At 39.2% G+C, this 18,513-nt stretch overlaps 1 protein-coding gene across 3 annotated transcripts; it reads left to right on the forward strand.

The window, feature by feature from the left end:
• Positions 1–1,556: 1,556 nt before the first annotated feature.
• Positions 1,557–17,564, forward strand: LOC114230017 (myosin regulatory light chain 12B). Of its 3 annotated transcripts, XM_054724505.1 has the most exons (5): positions 1,565–1,825; positions 6,293–6,356; positions 11,486–11,684; positions 14,567–14,728; positions 17,046–17,564. In XM_054724505.1, the coding sequence occupies exons 3-5, from the start codon at positions 11,501–11,503 to the stop codon at positions 17,216–17,218; spliced, it is 519 nt and encodes a 172-aa protein (XP_054580480.1). In that variant the 5' UTR covers positions 1,565–1,825; positions 6,293–6,356; positions 11,486–11,500; the 3' UTR covers positions 17,219–17,564. The 3 variants fall into 3 exon arrangements, with proteins under 3 accessions (XP_054580481.1, XP_054580480.1, XP_054580479.1); XM_054724504.1 differs by lacking the exon at positions 6,293–6,356 and having other exon boundaries at positions 1,566–1,825; XM_054724506.1 differs by lacking the exons at positions 6,293–6,356; positions 14,567–14,728 and having other exon boundaries at positions 1,557–1,825.
• The last annotated feature ends 949 nt before the right edge of the window (positions 17,565–18,513 follow it).

Consider the following 18,513-nt stretch of genomic DNA (forward strand, 5'->3'; position numbering starts at 1 on the left):
TTTTCTACAAAGTAGGAGAGAAAGGACAGCAAGAGGTGTAACACCTAGACTTAGGGAGGTGCCAGCAAGTTGTAAGAAGAATCAGAAAACAGTAAAAGGGCTTAAGAGAGGTAGATAGAGCCGGAAAATATTATGAAAACCATAAATTTAAAATTTAGTTCCTCAGTTATATTAGACACATTTGAGAAGGATATGCCATAAATAACCATTTCCCAAGTGCTAGATATTTAGATACTCAGCTTTTCATTAATATTCTTTTTCTTTTGAATCTTGAGAGGAAAAATATACCTTTGAGTTATTTTTTTTAGAACAGTGTTACCTAGTAGAACTTCCTGTGATAATGGTCAAGGTACAGTCAGGGTGTCTCAGCTATTAAGGTGGCCAGGGTGAGGGTTTATGCAATGATAATAGACCGTACTTAGAAGAGTTCTAAGACAAAAGACCTAAGAAGCTAAAACCTTATGTTTGGGGGAAATTATTTAAACTATTGGACCAAGAACAGAATGCAGCTACGGAAAATCGAATATTTTAGAACCCAGGTATGACTTCTCTGCAGTTGCTTTTCAAATTTTATTGAGAAAAAGCATCCAGTTAGGAACTGGACCTTGGGCTGGGACGAGGACCACAGCATCAGCATCCCCTGGAAATACAAATTATCACTTCACCCTCGACCTACTGAATCTGAGTATCTGGGGCTGGGGCTCAAGAATCTTACCAAGCCCTCGAGGTTTTTCTTATGCATGCTACTGTTTAAGAACTACTGTATAGTGTGCTGAACACAGTTTCTAACATCTAGGAATTTCTGATCAAACATTTCTAGAATATAAATGATTGAATTATTCATCTCCCCCAGCATCCAGCACGCATTCAAGCAATCACAAGTGCTCAATAAAGGTTTGCTATTAAGTTGCCTAGCCTCCATTCAGAAATAGTGCTATCCATATTACTCCAGGGTGAGGGAACTGACGGTCACAGCCACAAACAGTAACCAAAACAAAACTTGAATAACGTAGCTTCGTGGTTTCCTTTTTGGCCAAGAGCATTCAGTAGTGTGAGCGATTGTATGCGTGTGTGTTTCTGACATCTCTCGAATGACCCAAAGGAAAGCAAGTAATTTGAATAAAACTTTCTTGTGGTTGGAAAGGGAATGAAACCTGCTGTCCCTGGCCTGGTACCGTAAACCTTATAATTTGAGGGTAAAAAAAAAAAAAAGAGTAAATGATGATTCGGATTGGAGTGCAGTTTTAAAAGGTTTGCCCGCAGACAGGAGCCCGCGCCCTTTTACCTTCTCCAGTATTTCGTGGGACATACCTAAAAAATTACTTTTACCTGAAGTTCAAATGGAACTAGTCCCGCTGTACTTTTATTGGTTAATTCTGGCAGCCCGGACCCCTAAACCCAGAGGGGCCGCGCCGCGCCCCGCCCCGCCCGGGTCAAATTCCAGGCCCAACCCGGCGCCCGCGGAATGCGGAAGGGCGCGGGAACCCGCGGCGGCGGAGGGGGGCGAGACGGCCGGCGGGGCTGCATCGTCCCGCCCCGCCCACACCAGCCGGGCTGAGGAAGCCAGCGAAAACCCCGGCCGTGCTCCTCGGCCAGCCCCGCTCCCGGTGGGCGCGGCGGGCTTCGCTCCAGCCTGACTGAGAACCGCGCCGCACAGCCCACCCCCTTCCCGAGTTGGTTCCCGCCGCGCCTTCCGGTGCGCCTTCCGGTCCGCCTCCCGAGGCAGGAAGTGCAGGGCGCCGCCTCGGTCGCGCCACAGCCCCGCGATCGTCGTAGTCGCCTGTCGTCTGGTGCAGGACAACCCGCGTTCTGGTGTCTGGGGGCGGTGAGTGGCTCTTGCCCCCGCGCGCGACACCCCTTGGGCCCCGTTGGCCCCCGCTCCCTCCCGCCACACGCCGGCGGTCAGACTGCTCCTGGGAGGGGAGGGCGGGGGGCGGGGGGAGCTGTCAGGGTGGGCGCGGAGCCCTAGCAACCGCCCGGCCAGGCCTGAACGGAGGCTCCCGGGCGGGTGAAGCCGGCCTGGGAAAAGGCCCGGCTGGAAGAGGTGGCCGGGCTCCCGGCCCTGCGTCACCAGGATGACATCACACACCTGGTGCCTGCCCCTGCCCCTGCCCCCGCGGGCCCAGTCCGTCGATTCGGGTGCTGAGCCCTGTTCTGTGCCGCACACAGGGCTTGATCCTGTGGGGGAGACAGGAGTCTAGTGACGCACGGTTCTTGCCTTAGATGGGACGTCCAAGGGAAATATTAGAGAAACGGCACCGGGTGCTGGTATAGGCTAAAATGTCATGGTGTGCATAGGAGTTGTCTCACTGCATCTTGTAAAGATTTAGTGCATTCGTGTTGATTGGAGAAAAGGATAAGTAAAAATCAGGAAGGATTTCGATTGAATTGTGACCTCGTTGAAAGCCTTGGAGTCAGCCCTAGAAGGGAGAATTTAGTATTTTTCTGGCTGGAGCGGTGGTAGGAGGTAACAAGACCAAAAGCACCAAAGGTGGGAATTTGTGTCGAGTGGAAAGGAGATGGTGGGAAGACGAGCTCGAATGGAACAGAACTGTAACGAATAATAGTTGGAAATAAGGGTGGGTGGATGGGTAGGTGTCAACTTGAGGGAAAAAAATAAAAGATTATGTAAGAGGCTTTAGGGAGTCATTTTGGATTCTTCACCCAGGAAGTAATATGAAGAAAGGGTGTTTAGAGATTAGTTTGGCAGCCTTTGTTTAAGATGAAATTGCATTGGTCCGTTGGTAAGAAAAGCATTTTAGAATTCAAAAGAACTTTATAGATTATCTTTCATTTTATGATTGAGGAAACAAACCAAGAGAAGTGAGATAACTTGCCTAAGATCATTTGAGGGATTCACTCGATGCCACCCATTTTCTCTGTAAGCATTAGGTGGACCCTCCTGGACTTCATAACTACATATACAAGTTTGTGTTTGTTTAGGCTCTGTTGAATGAAACAACTACCATGGCTGAGTCAACATTCATTTATGTTTCAAAAGGACCAAATTTAGACAAGACGAACTGCGACTTTGAAGGAAGGACAAGCCTCAGGTCCGGGCTGTAGGGGTTAGCAAAGATAAGAGGACTTGGACGCCCTAAATGAGGCTGGTTATCCCTCTCCCAAGATTCAGACACCAGATAATCTAGGAATGGTTTTCATTGCCACCAACTTTGGGATCTTCCTCATTTCACACTTGAGCAGTGTGGTGGCATTGCTTATTACTCCCATCTGGCTATGTGTATTTTCATGGTCGAGAATTTCAGTTGCCTATATGCAGGATATTATAGATTAGTGATACAGGCTCTGGGGCTAGACTTCCTGAGGACAGATCCTGGATCTAAGCTCTACCTTTTTCTAGCTGCATGGCCATAGGCAAATTGATTATTCTTCTTGCCCTGTTTTTCTCATCCAAGAAAGGGGGATAATAGTTTCATCTATATCGTAAGTTGTTGTGAGGATTAAATATGTTAACACGTAACATGCTTAGACCAGTGCCTAGCACATACTTAGCACTTGATTATTGGCTATTATTAGTACTGTTTCTTCCAGGTATAAAATAACGGTAGCTGTAATTTTGGTAAGGATCTCTGCAGGAAGGGTTCAGTGGAGTTTATGCTAATCCATGGGTAGGCCATAGAGAAAAGCCTTGTTTTGGGAATCAGATCCAGGTCCTACCTTATAATATGCATCTGTATATGTAACTCTATTTGTGATAGGAAGGAAGCATGTTTATGTATTTACGTAACTAGTATTTATTGAGCACCTGCCGTGTGTAAGTCACTCTAGTAGACCTGCAATCCAAGGTAGAAAGGCTAAATGTCATAAAAATGTATATGTAAATTGCATGGCAATGGAATACTACTAGGCAGTAAAAAAAAAAAAAGAATGAACCACTGGTAGGCGAATCTCAAAAACATTACATTGAGTGAAAGAAGTCAGGCACGTAGAATGTACACTGTATAATTCCATTTATAAGAAGTCAAAGACAGAATGAATCTGTGGTGATAGAAATCTGAGCAATGGTTGCCCATGAGAGAGGATGGTTGACTTCGAGGGAACTTTCTGGTGTGAGATTAACATTTGTTACTTAATTGGGGTGGCGGTTGCATGAGTATACACATTTACCAAAACTTACTTTAAGATCTGTGCATTTCATCATATATAAATTTTATTGTAATAAAACAAAGTTATATAGGAGTTCAAAGGATGGAAAGTTTACTGCCAACTGGGACAATCATAAAATCCATAATGAAGAAATGACATTATTATTGTGGCCAGGTGACTCGGTTGGGGCGTCGTTCCGTACACCAAAAGGTTACGGGTTTGATTCCTGGTCAGGGCACATAACCTATGCAGGTTCCATCTCCAGTCGGGGCAGGTACAGGAGGCAACACATAAATGTTTCTCCCTCTCCCTTCCACTCTCTCTAAAATAAATTTAAAAAACAAGCAAAAAAAGTATCCTCAAGTAAGGATAAAAATAAAAATAAATGACAGCATGTGCTAAATATTAAAATTTAACCATGTACTACAAGGAAAGTTTAACTGGTGCTAAGAAAAAAGATGTAAAAATTGAGTAAAGCTCTTAGGGAAAAAAGATATAATTTATTGAATTGATTACATATTTGCCTAAATATTCAGCTTAAAAAAACCACGTCATTAAATATATGAGGTTAATTTTGTGGGGTATTTTAACTTAAGTACTAAATTTTTTTTATGATTGCTGTTTTCAAACTGTTGCTCATGTATCCAGTTAGCACAAACATTAGTCTGAACTATGGTGATGACCTTGGGAATCTGTAAGAAATTTATAAAAACAGACCTTGGTGAAGATGACAGTTGAATCAGAAATGATCTTGGGTTTCAGCCCAAGAACTGCTGCTCTCTGCTTTTTTGTGTGCATCCATTCTCAGTCTCACCCTGTGCCTTTGCTCAGAAGTTGGCTTTGCCAAAGGAGATCTCTTAAGCATCCTGCTTCAGGCATCTCTTCTGCCATTCTACTGCAACTTGGCCAAAACTTGAACTTTATATCATCCCTTTGCTCACAAAACCAGTTCCTCTTCCCTCCTTAATAACCTCATTTTTGAGTAGTAACTTTGTGCTACCAGTTTTTCAACCAGTTCTTTAAAGGCAAAGTCATTCAAGGACTGCCCTAAAGGAAATTCCAATTAGGAGGCAGGAACTAGCAAGCAAATCAGCATAGGAATCAGCAAGAAGAACAGGATAGTGGTGATGGGAATGTGGAAGAAGGGGTGACTCTGTTGCAGTTAAAAGAGGAACCCACGGAAGTTGGAGAGAAATTGAATAGAAAGAATTGACATTTTCTAACCAGAAATAGAAAATTCCCTATCCAGTGCAAACTTGATTATGGCCCCTTTGAACTTTTCAAAATTCTGTGGTTATAACTCTGACATAAAGGTATGACCTATTTTAATGTTAAAGAGACTAAGGAAACACCATGGCTTTATTAGTTTTCTATTGCTATATAACAAATTACTCCAAAACTTAGTCCCTTAAAAAAACAATAAACAGTTTCTGAGGGTCAGGAATTCCAGGGCAGCTTAACTAGGTGGTTCTGGCTCAAGGCCTCATGAAGATGCCAGCTGGGTTTGCAATCTTGAAGAAAGATCAACCTCTAAGATGGCTGATTCACATGACTGGCAAGGTGATCCTGACTATTGACGGGAGGCCTCAGTTCCCTGCCACAGGGACCTTTCCTTAGGGTTGCATACTACCCTAATAACCTGGTGCTGGTTTCTCCCAGATTGTGATCCAAAAGAGAGCAAGGCAAAAGCTGCAGTGTCTGTTACGACAAAGTCACACTATTATTTTTGCAATGTCCCAGTGGTTATGAAAGGTAGCAGAGTATGTCATTCCAAAATATGCCACTTGGGCATAAATACTATTTTGAGCTAAAGGCAATTTAGAAGCCAAACAAGACATAAAAGCAGGACATAAATTTACAAAGGTTTCCTTCCCTCTACCTGGAAGGACAAAGATTACTCTCTGTAGCTAACTTTAGACTCTTTATCAGTGAAGAAGGCCCTGATTTCAGTCTACATGACAACCCTTACCCTTGTTTGCTTTGCTTTTCCTGATAACCTTCCATAACTAGCTTCTACCCTTCACATATCTTTCTTCTTTTTGTCTTCAGCTGAAGATGATATTTAAGCTTGAATTCTAAGCCGCCTCTGATAATTGTTTTTTCCCTGGATATCTCCCATGTATACATGAGGTATACATGTTAATAAACTTCTCTTTGTTTTTCTCTTGTTAATGTATTATTACAGTGGTGTCAGGAAGAATTCAGAAGTGTAAAAGAAAGATTATTTCACCTCCCTTACCGTTTCACAGGTCAGCAGTCTTTTTTTATTGAGGGGACTACACAAGGACATGAGGAAATGTTGAGGGCCATTTTGGATACTGGCTACCACCAGGGAACAAGTTCAACTCAGGGTACAGGCAGTAACATAAACAAATACTGACTTTGTCAGGAGATAAGAGGGAATAGTAGGAATTGCTCACTGAACACTCATTATCTATAGGAATTTGGGAATGCTGGTCAAGTGATTCCTATCATATAGTTTTCCAAGATTTCTGAAATTTGTTTTTATTAAAGTAAAATATTCAGGTTTTTAAAACGAATTCAATAATTTAAAAAGGCATTTAAAAGGTCATACCTGGGGGTACTAAATGAACTTCCTACAAACTGCATATATTTTGGTAACTGCCAGTTTGTGACTTCTGATCTACCTAACTTTCATTTTATAGATGAAAAAAATGAGAACCACATAAGCTAAAATAACAGAAGGCCATACAACTTGAAAATGACAGAACTGGAATTAGAATCCTGTTCTCCAGCATCACCATTAAACCATAATGACCAAATTTTAAAAACTAAAGGGAACTAAATGCATAATCAGCCAATACCTTCTACGTAGTTAATGTAGTGATTCTCAGCCTTCAGAGTACATTGGAATTACCTGGTACATTTTTTAAAAATACTGATTCCTGGGCCCTGCCCATGGACATTCAGTTTCAGTTAAACTAGAGTAGGACCCAGGCATCAGTTTTTTAAAACTTCCAGGGTGATTTTAATGTACAGTAAAGATTGAAAGCAGAAGGTTAACTACTGTGAGAGACGTATTTACTTGCCATATGGTGACAGCAATTAGCTAATTTAAGATACTTGAAGAAGCCTTAAAAAAATGTCGAGGAATTCATACATAGCTGATAGAATATACCCCATCACTGTATTCGCAGGCTTCCAATAAAGCTATGTAGGCTGAATGATGTTCACAAGCAGTTTCCGCTTATTAATGGTTATGGTGCCCATGTTTTGATTTGCACATTAGTATTGCAAGTGATTTTGCAAGTATTTAATTATTTGAATATGTTGATGCCACAGCCACCTATAATACCAGGTGTGTGTTTTTTATATTCCTGCCCTTCTTATAACCTCTGTGAACACTACTTAGGACCTTAAATTCACTCTATATTGGAAATTTACAAAAAATAATTAAAAATTTGAAGAGGAAGTAAGAAGTCCTTCCTGCTATTGAGGGTTATTCATTACATCATGTGCTATGTTATATATGGATATTATTTTCTGTAACTATAGTTTAAGGGTAAGGTTTGGTTGTTTTTTCTTTACAGTTATAGGTTAAACATTAATTTGACTGTCCTCGGTAAAGGTTTCAAGCCTTTACCTATCATGTCAAGCCAAGACTATGACTGATAGGAAATACTGCCACTTGATCAAACCCAAACTAGGGCTGCTGCACTACATAATTCCGGAGTGTCATTTGTATTTTATTCTCTTACCATTCCACAATGCAGTTAGTATTCTGTACATTGATTTCCCCAGATAGTTTGCATTTATTTGAAAACTCAATTTGTCTAGGATCTGAGTTTGGAGGAAAGTAGCTGCTCAGAAATCAGTGTTGGATTATACTGGTAGTATTGAAAGATTTTATTTTTAATGTGGTAAACTCAAAATATTAGAAGAACATTTAATACAGAGAAAATATATAGAATATATAGAAATAACCTTGAGTAAAGGGGGTTTGACTCCTAGCTTGCCACTAGGTGACCTCTGGCAAGTTATTTAATATCTTTGATCATCAGTTTTTTTCATTTGTAAAGCAGGCATATACCAGTTAAATTTAATGCATATACTGGTTAAATTTAATGCGTATAATGTGCTTAGCACCTGAGTCACTCAATAAATTAGTAGCCATTAGTTGAGTAGGCTTTTAATTCTCTCTCTGGTCTTAAAACATTTTGAGCTAGAAAAATAGCAAGAGCAAAAGTACAGTACACAGGAAACTGCATGGTGCCTTGGGCCCAAACAAGCAGTGTGGTATTGTTGAAGGAAAAGTACAAAGCAGAGAAGGTATAGAGATGAGGCTGGAAAGGTCATTCTAGAGCAGACAGAGGAGGATCTGGTACGCCATGCTTAAGAATTTATACTTTGTCCTATGAGGCAGTAGAAAGCCAAAGAAGATTTTTAAAGGGGTAATGGTAATGTCATAATTATGTTTTAGACACTTCTGGCTGGAATATAAAGAGTAGTTTAGAGGGGACTAAGAAGCAAGGATATTGGTTAGTTGGCTATAGAAATGCACAAAGAGATGATAAGGGCCCAGCTGAGGAATGAGGAAGATGATCAAATCTGGGAAATATTTAAGAGGCAAGGCTTGATTCATCAGGGATAGAGATGAGTCACGGTGACTCCTAGGTTTCTGGTTTGGTCAGTAGGTAAGTGATGGTGCCATTAATTGAGAGAAAACAAAAGGATGAGAACGTTTATGAAGGAAAAGATAATTCAGTCTTCAACACCTTGGTTATGAGTGTCTGGGATATTCAAGTGGGTACCTGTCACAAGCAATTGGATATTTGAGTATGTAACTCAAGGACAGGTCAGGCCTGGAGATAACAGACTTAGGAAACATAGGTGTTGTCAAAACAGTGAGAGTCAATGAGATCATCCAAGCAAGGCAAAGTCCTGACTGCTAGAATACATGAATATTTAATATAATTGAGTGGAGGAGATAAAGGCTTAGCCAGAAAATGGAGGAGGACCAGCCATAGAACTGAGAGAGATTATGTGGGTCACACCAAGTCAAATACAGCATTTTACATAAATCAGTCTTTCCAATATAATGTTTAGGAGCCTTCCTCATTAGAGGTAAGGTCTTCAAGGTTGGGAACCTTGCAGTCTCTTTCCATTGGGACAGTTCATGTCTACTGTGACTTTCACTAAGACCAAGAATATTTGAGGCTCTGAAGAGGAATAAAATGGTATCAGATATAGCAGAGTGGTCCAAGGAGAGTTAGACTGGATTTGGTAATTTGAAAGTAGTTGCAGTAGAGAAAAGAAAGCCAGATTGTGGTGGGTGGAAAGTTAGTGGGAAGTGCGAAAGTGGAGAAAGCCTACTTCTCTCAGTAGGTAAGGAGACCAAGTTTCTTTGTGGGCCAGAATTCTCTTCAGATTTATTGTTTTGCTACAACTTTGTCTCACATTTTTTATTTTATGTGTCTATATGTATAGTTTTTATAGGTACTATATACATGTATAAATGTACTGTTTTTAAATGAAGTACAGAGAAAAAAATAAACTTTTTAAAAAAGAAATGATGGTATTACTACAGTGAGCCTGTATCTGCTCTGTTCAAAACTGCACCATTAAGCCAAGCTTCAAAACACCCAAGTGGGGTATTTTATAGATTGAAGAAAGAGAAGGAAACAAGTAGATTAAAAGTCCAAGACTAGAAGTCCTAAAGACCCAGGTCCAAAATTCCCTTGCTCAGCCACTGCCCCAGCTAGTCATCTGCTTTCACACTATGTGGCTGCAGAGTTAAAGAACAGTCTCCAAGACCACCCTTATTTCTGTCACCAATGGCAAGTGTGAGTTTCCAGGATAACCCTCAGGTTCAATAATGTGTTAGGATTCACAGAACTCACTGAAAGCTGTTATACCCATGGTTTGGTACAGTAAAAGGATTCAGATTAAAATTATCCAAGGGAAGAGACACATGGTGCAGAGTCCAGGAGTCTTCTAAATGCAGAGCTTTCAATTGTCGTCTCTCATGGACAGTATTGACTTCTGACAGCAAGGTGAGAAGATTATGCCTGGAGTATTGCCAACCAGGGACGCTCACTTGATCCTTGATATCCATAGATTTTATTGGAGCTCTGTCACAAAGATACAGTTGACTGCAGCACAGCTTACCTCAGTCTCCAACCCCTCGAGAGGTCAACTGATAACACATGACCCAAAACCCCCATGGTAAATCACATCGTTAGAAATCTAGTGTGACCCAAGATCCCAGATATCAGGCGTGACATTTCAAGGGCTTAGAGATTACTTCCCAGGAGCCAGGGACAAAGGCCAGACCTTTCTTTGGGCAAAATTAAATTCTTTACTGCACAAGGGCCACTGATTTTTTTTTTTTTTAAACCTAGGTAGTATCGATCTCATAGGGAATTTGTGAAGATTGAATAGACATTGGATCAAAAAATTACTCTGATGTCCTTGGATTTTCTGAGGTTATATGTAATAATAATGGTGGAGCTAAGATTCAGACTTAGGACTTTGTAATTAAAATTACAAATAAAAAATGGATGAAAAGTGTTCATTCTTTTTGGCATTTAAATTATTGGTGGCTTTCAATAGAGTATTGGAGGCTACTACAAACACCATGTACAGAGAATTTAGTTACTGGGAAGATGAGAAAATGGAGGCAGTTGAGTATTAATCTAAAAGCTTTGTCAAGGGAAATGGGAAATGAAAAGGTAGCAAGAAGGGATGCAAGATTAAAGAACATGTTGTGATGATTTTTTTTAAGATAATAGCCTTTTTAACATGCACCACACAGTACCTATACTAGTTTCTTTGTGTATGTTATCTCATTTAATTCTTACGTGCACTGGAGTAGATATCGTGTTTTGCTGTAAAACAGGATTGAGTGGGCTTCCCTGCTTTTCAAACCGTGTTTTGAAAATACTGAGGCTCAGAGAGGTTATGCAACATTGGTAATAAAATGGAAATAAATAAAATAGAGGATTGTTGTGAGGATTAAATGAGACAATCCATGTAAAAATAAAATATCGACTTTAGAGCCTTTCTCTTTAGGGGAGCCCCATGTCTGCATAACAGTGCTTGGCACATAGTAAGCACTCAGTAAATGCTAGGTTGTTACATATTTTAAAATTAATTCCCACTTAATAAATACGGGTTTAATGAAATTTTAGGAGAAGCTACATCAATAATATTGTTTCTTAATTTCTTCGAAACTGCTTTTTTTCCTAGCGATTTAATTGTCACATTGGAAATAGAGTTTAAATATATATTTATTCCTACTCAAATGAAGTAATATTTCTACATTAAGATATTTTTACTCATTAACTTTAGGTATTATAAGTTCTGTTTTTGCTTTATGTTTTATGCATTCTTTTTTGCTTTTGCTTTTTAACTCTAGAATTAAGCAGCCACAATGTCGAGCAAAAAGGCAAAGACCAAGACCACCAAGAAGCGCCCCCAGCGCGCAACATCCAATGTGTTCGCCATGTTTGACCAGTCACAGATTCAGGAGTTTAAAGAGGCCTTCAACATGATTGATCAGAACAGAGATGGTTTCATTGACAAGGAAGATTTGCATGATATGCTCGCTTCTCTAGGTAGACTTTTTATATTCTTAATATGCCTGCTTTCAAAAAAGAATAATTCAGCATTCTATGAATTATTTTCTGTGAGATGTTCAAATATTCCTGCCCTGTCTCTAAAGCCTATTGAGAAATGCCTGGGTGGGAGGTGCCATGTTGGGGTTTGGCCAGTCATAAGAGGATAAGCCTGTAGGGTTGGGACCTGGCAGGTACTTGGCCAGGCGGGCCTCAGTTCCTCTCAGCTCAATACTATAGGTCTACTAGGTGAGCGGCCAGGAGATGGTAGGTGGCAAAATATTGGAATTTATAACAAAATGTGTAACTAATAATATAGCCAGTTAGTAATAAATGTTGAGGACAGTTTATAGGTAGGAAGTAACAATGATAAATGATGATAGTCTCGGGAGGAAGGACATTGCTACTGGAAAAGGGAACATAGGAAAGGGGACTTTCACAATTTTATTTATAAGTTTTTTATAAGTAAAGAAAAGAAAATGTAAAGATAAATAATTTAAAGTAGCCTGGCAGGCGTGGCTCAGTGGTTGAGCATTGACCTGTGAACCAGGAGGTCACAGTTCAATTCCAGGTCAGGGGCACATGCCTGGGTTACAGGCTTGATCCCCAGTAGGGGGTGTGCAAGAGGCAGCTGATCCCATGATTCTCTCTCATCATTGATGTTTCTCTCTCTCTCTCTCTCTCTCTCTCTCTCTCTCTCTCTCTCTCTCTTTCCCCCCCTCCCCCCACCCCCCTCCTCCTTCTCTGAAATCAATAAAAATATATTTTTTTAAAAAATGTAAACGTGAACTGCCCTTTGTTATTTTCTTTATAATGCCTGTTGTTTTAATACTCCTTCTATGATTTTGTTGTTTGTTTTGATCTTAAAAAGAAGGCCCAAAAGGCTCTCTGTGTTGTGCGCCCAGTCAGCACTGATTTTATAGATTGGAGGAAGGAACAACAAGCCTACTTCCTGGTAGACCACAGTGACTGGCATGGACAGGGTGCAGCTCAGGGGTGGCCTGCAGTTAGGCTCTGCACTCGGGAGTGTTCTTGTGCTGGACTGTTAGCCAGAGAGCAAAGAGAAAGAGATGGTTATATTTTTCCTTTTAGTAACCACAATGCAATTTGTTCCTCTGTCTTCTTTTTATTTTTTCTCCTAACATATTATTTTGAAAAATTTAAGCCTACAAATGTAATGAACATGTGTATATCCTTTACCAATTGTTAACATTTTGTGGCATTTCCTTTATTTAGAGTAAGAGTAGAATCAAGATACTGATCTAATTTGTTGAGTTGCAGGTAGGTTGGATCCCAGTGTTTTCCACTAAGAATAACTATGTGTACTCTCTGGGCAGGTCACTACTGAAGAAGCCCATTGAAGAAAATTGAGAGACTTAGTTATATTACAAAGATTGAACACTCAAGCCTATATCAGGATCAGAGTACATGCTCACATAATTTATGAGTGACGGTAGTATAAGAAGTTGACTTTGGGGCCTTCTATTTTGGGGAACCCCATCCATTTAAGGCATGTATTTACCTTTCAAATCAACAAATTATATTGTATGCCTTGAATGGATCCACAGGTGATTAGCCTAAACCAATTCATTATAAGTCCCTATGTCTTTTTGTACCCATGTTCTCTTGGCACCTTTGGATTACACTTAAAAAAAAAAAAAAATTGCTGCAAGAGAATTGGATTAAATCTGAAGGTAGACAAGTAGATCATTTTCCTTATTTTTACTTATTCAATGAATCTAGAGATTAATTTTGGGCTAATCTTTGTATTGGTGTGTTGAGTAGGTATGAGTGAAGATTGTAAAGCAGTAAGACAGATACCAACTTGGCATTAAAACTTCACCCAGGTTCCCAGGATTAAAACTTTACATATGAACCATAATTCTAGATTTGACTATCATTAATTGCACTTGGATGTAATATTGAGGTGCCTCCTTAGATATGAATATCTAATTTACAGATGTCCTTTTCATGGAGAATCATACAAACTTAATGTTAGAAGGAACCTTTCAGATACCAAATTTAATCAGTCCCTTTTACAGATTTAAAAAGTAAACCCTAGACACCTGCCACTTTCTCCCAGGTCACATAGCCAGCGGCAGAACTGAAATGCAAACCACTGTTCCAGACCTTCTGTTCCACTATTCCTTCTAAACCACTCTTCCATTCGTTGTTACTCCTACCATATGTGGCCATTCCAGAGGAATTACTCCCAACTTTGAGAGAAGGGTCGGGCACTTCCCTCATTACTGCACTAGAAGAGGGAGAATGCTCTCAGTTGGAACCAAGATTAAGATTTCCATTATGAACAGTACTAAACAAGAATGCAGTTTAGTGACATGAATCAACAGCATTTGGCAGTATGTGTGGCAATCAGTTTGTAACATTGTTCAAAATAATCTCCCAATTTTAAACCAACTTAATAGTTTTCACTTAAATGACCAACAAATAAAATTTTAAAGCCTACCAATTCATGGGCAACTGTACCACAATTGGAAATATGAATATTTATATATTTTTTTAATAATTGGTATTAAAATGCCCTGATGGTCTTTTATGTTATCAACATTCAAAATGAATAACATGGCATTGCCTGGACCATAGTTTTAAGTGTTTGTTTTGTTTAAAATAGTGAAAGAAAAGTTATAGAAAGTATCAATAAATGACCAACATTCAACCTAAGCCCCTTTTTATAATGGTGTATCAGAGATTTTTTTTGATGTCATAAGTTGTCTTTTAAAATGGCCTTAATGCAGTTAATTGAAAAATTAGTTTCATGTGAGGATGATATACCTTTTTAAATGTGTTGGGGAGAATAACAGAGCAATTATTTGTTGAAATTAGATCTTTGTCCTTAAATTTTAAAATGTGAACTCTTATAGGAAAGAATCCAACAGATGCATACCTTGATGCCATGATGAATGAGGCTCCAGGGCCCATAAATTTCACCATGTTCCTCACAATGTTTGGTGAGAAGTTAAATGGCACAGATCCAGAAGATGTCATCAGAAATGCTTTTGCTTGCTTTGATGAAGAAGCAACTGGTGGGTGCTCTTTGTTTATGTTCTTATTCCAGACTGTTTGAAACATTTTTTAGGAAATGAAAAATATTAGTTGCCCAGCCGGCATGGCTCGGTGGTTGAGTGTTGACTTAGGAAACTGGAGGTCAAGGTTCGATTCCTGGTCGGGGCATATGCACAGGTTGCAGGCTCAATCCCCAGTGTGGGGTGTGCAGGAGGCAGCCCATCAGTGATTCTCTCTCTCTTCCTCTCCCTTCCTCTTTGAAATCAATAAAAATATTTTTTTTTAAAAAGAAGAAAAAAATTAGTAATTACACATTTTTAAAAATGAATAAAGGGAAACTATTATTTACAATGGTATAACTGAGAATGGCTAGGACACAGATGTATGTAGGTCATAAAGCTACAGAATTTGTGGTGTTACTCTTTGAATTTGGATCTGAGCTTCCTGAAAGCCAAAGAGGATGTCTGTTAAATAGTAGTTCTTAAATAATAAAAGCAACTTCTTCAAGAGACTATAAATCACACCAGAAAGTTTCCCCGACCTGCGGGGTCTTCAAACGGGGGTACCGAGGCGGCGCACCTAAGAGAATGAGAGACAGACAAGGGACGCAAAGAATGGAGGCAAGACAAAAGGGATTCTGATCAAGCCTCAAAATTTTATTCTTACAGTGTTCCTTATATGTGGTTTCTAGAAGGGTGGATGCCTAGGAGGGGTGGGGGCTGACCTAGATAATCGGCTAAAGTCGTAACTATAGATAAAGGGTGTGGCAGTTGAAGGGCGGCTACAGAAGAAATGCTTTGTCTTCAGGCAAGAGGAAGTGGGCCTAGTTACAGTAACTTACTGAAGGTCAGAGTTAATCCTTTGACCGACTCTTGGTTCCTGACAAGAAAGTATACTATCATGTGCCACATAACAGCTGCTTCGATCAAGGACCGATAGCACAGTAGTGGTGTTCGCACAAGATTATAATGGAGCTGAAAAATTCCTGTCACCCTAGTGATGTCATAGCCATTATAACATCAGAGTGCACACATTACTTATGTGTTTGTGGTGAGGCTGGTATATACAAACCTTCTGCGCTGCCAGTTGTGTAAAAGTATAGCACATACAATTATGTACAGAACAGAATACTGAGAATGACTTACTAGTTTATGTATTTACTATACTACTTTCTTTTAAACTTTTATTGATTGATTGATTATATGTAGAGAGAAATATTGATTTATTCCACTTATTTATGCATTCATTGGTTAATTCTTGTATGTGTCCTGACTGGGGATTGAACCTTCAACCTTGTATCAAGATGATGCTCTAGCCAACTAAGCTATCTGGCCAGGGCTATATTACACTTTTTATTGTTATTTTAGAGTGTACTCTTTCTACTTTTTTTTTTTTTTAATATATTTTACAGAGAGGAAGAGAGAGGGATAGAGAGTTAGAAACATCGATGAGATAGAAACATCGATCAGCTGCCTCTTGCACACCCCCTACTGGGGATGTGCCCGCAACCAAGGTACATGCCCTTGACCGGAATCGAACCTGGGACCCTTGAGTCCGCAGGCCGACGCTCTATCCACTGAGCCAAACCGGTTTTGGCTACTCTTTCTACTTTTAAGAAAAGTTTTCCTTAAAGCAGTATGCTGTGTGTTAGACCAGCAGCAGCCTTATACATCTCGTGTTTGTTGCATCCCTTCATTGCATCATTTCATCTTGTGCTTGATTTAATCTTATGTTTGTACAGGCTTGTAGCCTGGAGCAATAGGCTATACCTATAGCTAGGTATATAGTAGGCTATACCATCTAGGTTTGTGAAAGTACACTTGATGTTCATATAACAATGAAATATCCTAATGATGCATTTCTCAGAATGTATCCATTAAGCAGCACATGACTGTAGTTAACAAACTTGAGCTATTAAAATTTTAGGGTTTTTTTCCCCTTCTCATTTTGAAGTATGTAAAGCCTAGCTATTCACTTTCCTTACTTCTCTCATTTTCATCTTTTCTTCTATATTAACCCTACATTTTAACTCAGTACCCACATCACCTCCTCAGATGTACCTTGCACCCTATTCCTGCTTCCCCATTTCTGTCAAAGATGTACCATCACTCATGCATATATTCTGTTAACTAAACTTTTTAAATGATTTAATTTAATATTGTAAAGAACTCTAAAAGTAATAGGAAAACATAATGATATAATTACATGTGTTAGTTCACTATTTTGTTTGTTCAGATATGTATATTCTGAAATATTTTGTAAGATTGACCTAGTGTAGAAATTAACCATTAAAGTTTCAGGAAGTATTCATGATTCCCTTCCTTCTATGTCTTCCAGGCACCATTCAGGAAGATTACCTGAGAGAGCTGCTGACAACAATGGGAGATCGGTTTACAGATGAGGAAGTAGATGAGCTGTATAGAGAAGCGCCTATTGACAAAAAGGGAAATTTCAATTACATTGAGTTCACACGCATCCTTAAACATGGAGCAAAAGATAAAGATGACTGAAAGAACTTTAGCTAACACCTTCCAATTACTTTGTCTTACTCTGTTTTATTTCCTCGACACTTTCCCCCATCCTCACAGACCTGTTGCATGCAACTTAGTTCCACAGCTTTGCCTCTTTTTTTTTTTTTTTATGTATTTATTCTAGACTTTTCTGCCACTTAGCACTTGTATAATCAGACTGCAGATGGGGATAAGGTTGTAAATTGTGTTGAAAAAGAGTTTGCAAATAAAAATCAACCAATGTGAAAGCCCAGGAAAATATATTTGGTATTTCTAGTTTTGCTGGATTTTTACATTTTTATATAATAAAAATGTTATTTTGAAATAAAGATTATGCTGACTCAAATGGAGTATAATGAAAAGTTAAGTGATAGGTGGGGGTAGTCCTATTTTCATATTTTCAACTTTATGTATTTTAGATTTCATAGTTAAACTGATTTTTTCACATATATGGGACAGTGTTCTTTAGAACTTTTAAGTATAGCCCTACCAGTGGCTCAGTGGTCAAATTAACATCATAATGCAATAAAAACTAGTTAGCCTTTTTTTTTTTCTTCTTTTTTCACACTTCCAGGAAGTCAGATGTTTAAACTACTAAATTATAAATATAGAATGTATCTGAGAAAAACTCAACATTTCATTGATCTAAGAGTCTAAGAAGATGAAATGAAAAACTGAAAAAAAGAACCTTTACTGTGTGTAAAGTATTGCACACAGACGATTTTAATTGAATCTTCCCAACAACCTTGTGAGAGAGATTTCTACTAGCCTCGTACTCCCAGTGAGGGAACTGAGCTCCAAGTAGTTGAGTGATTGATCAGAGTCACTGTTAGGAAGTGAGAGTTGGAATTCCAACCTGGATGCCTAACTCCACAGCATAGAGGGCTGTTTATATGAAAAGCCCCAAATACCTGAAAGGTCAAGATATTTCCATTACTTTCTAACATAATTGTGTAATTTATTGAAATTTAAAGTAATCTGTTTTAGAAATTGATTATGTGAACAGAATTTCAGAAAATTCTATCCAAGTAAAAAACAGAAGACAAGATTATAATGAATTCAATGTTTGAAGGCAATCCATGTGGTGTAAACTGTAGGAAGGGCTGACAAACATAGATAAGGCCACTATGAGCTTGTTTAAAATCCTCAAGGTACCAAGCAATATTACAAGTAGGGAGAAACCTAAAAGGGCGGGGGGGGGGGGGGCGGTGTTAAAGTTTCCAATGTAGTTTTAACATCTATTCCCTCACTTAAAAGTGTTCTTTTGGTATAATGTCTGCTTAAAATTACATATT

Source organism: Eptesicus fuscus, chromosome 12, assembly GCF_027574615.1.
Source record: "Eptesicus fuscus isolate TK198812 chromosome 12, DD_ASM_mEF_20220401, whole genome shotgun sequence".
NCBI lineage: Eukaryota > Metazoa > Chordata > Mammalia > Chiroptera > Vespertilionidae > Eptesicus > Eptesicus fuscus.

Excerpts from the sequence above, each read along its gene's own strand:
- LOC114230017 (XM_054724505.1), top strand. The coding sequence starts at position 11,501 with ATGTCGAGCAAAAAGGCAAAGACCAAGACCACCAAGAAGCGCCCCCAG. Across the intron at positions 11,685-14,566 it reads TGATATGCTCGCTTCTCTAG|GAAAGAATCCAACAGATGCA; the intron begins GTAGACTTTTTA and ends GAACTCTTATAG. Across the intron at positions 14,729-17,045 it reads CTTTGATGAAGAAGCAACTG|GCACCATTCAGGAAGATTAC; the intron begins GTGGGTGCTCTT and ends TATGTCTTCCAG.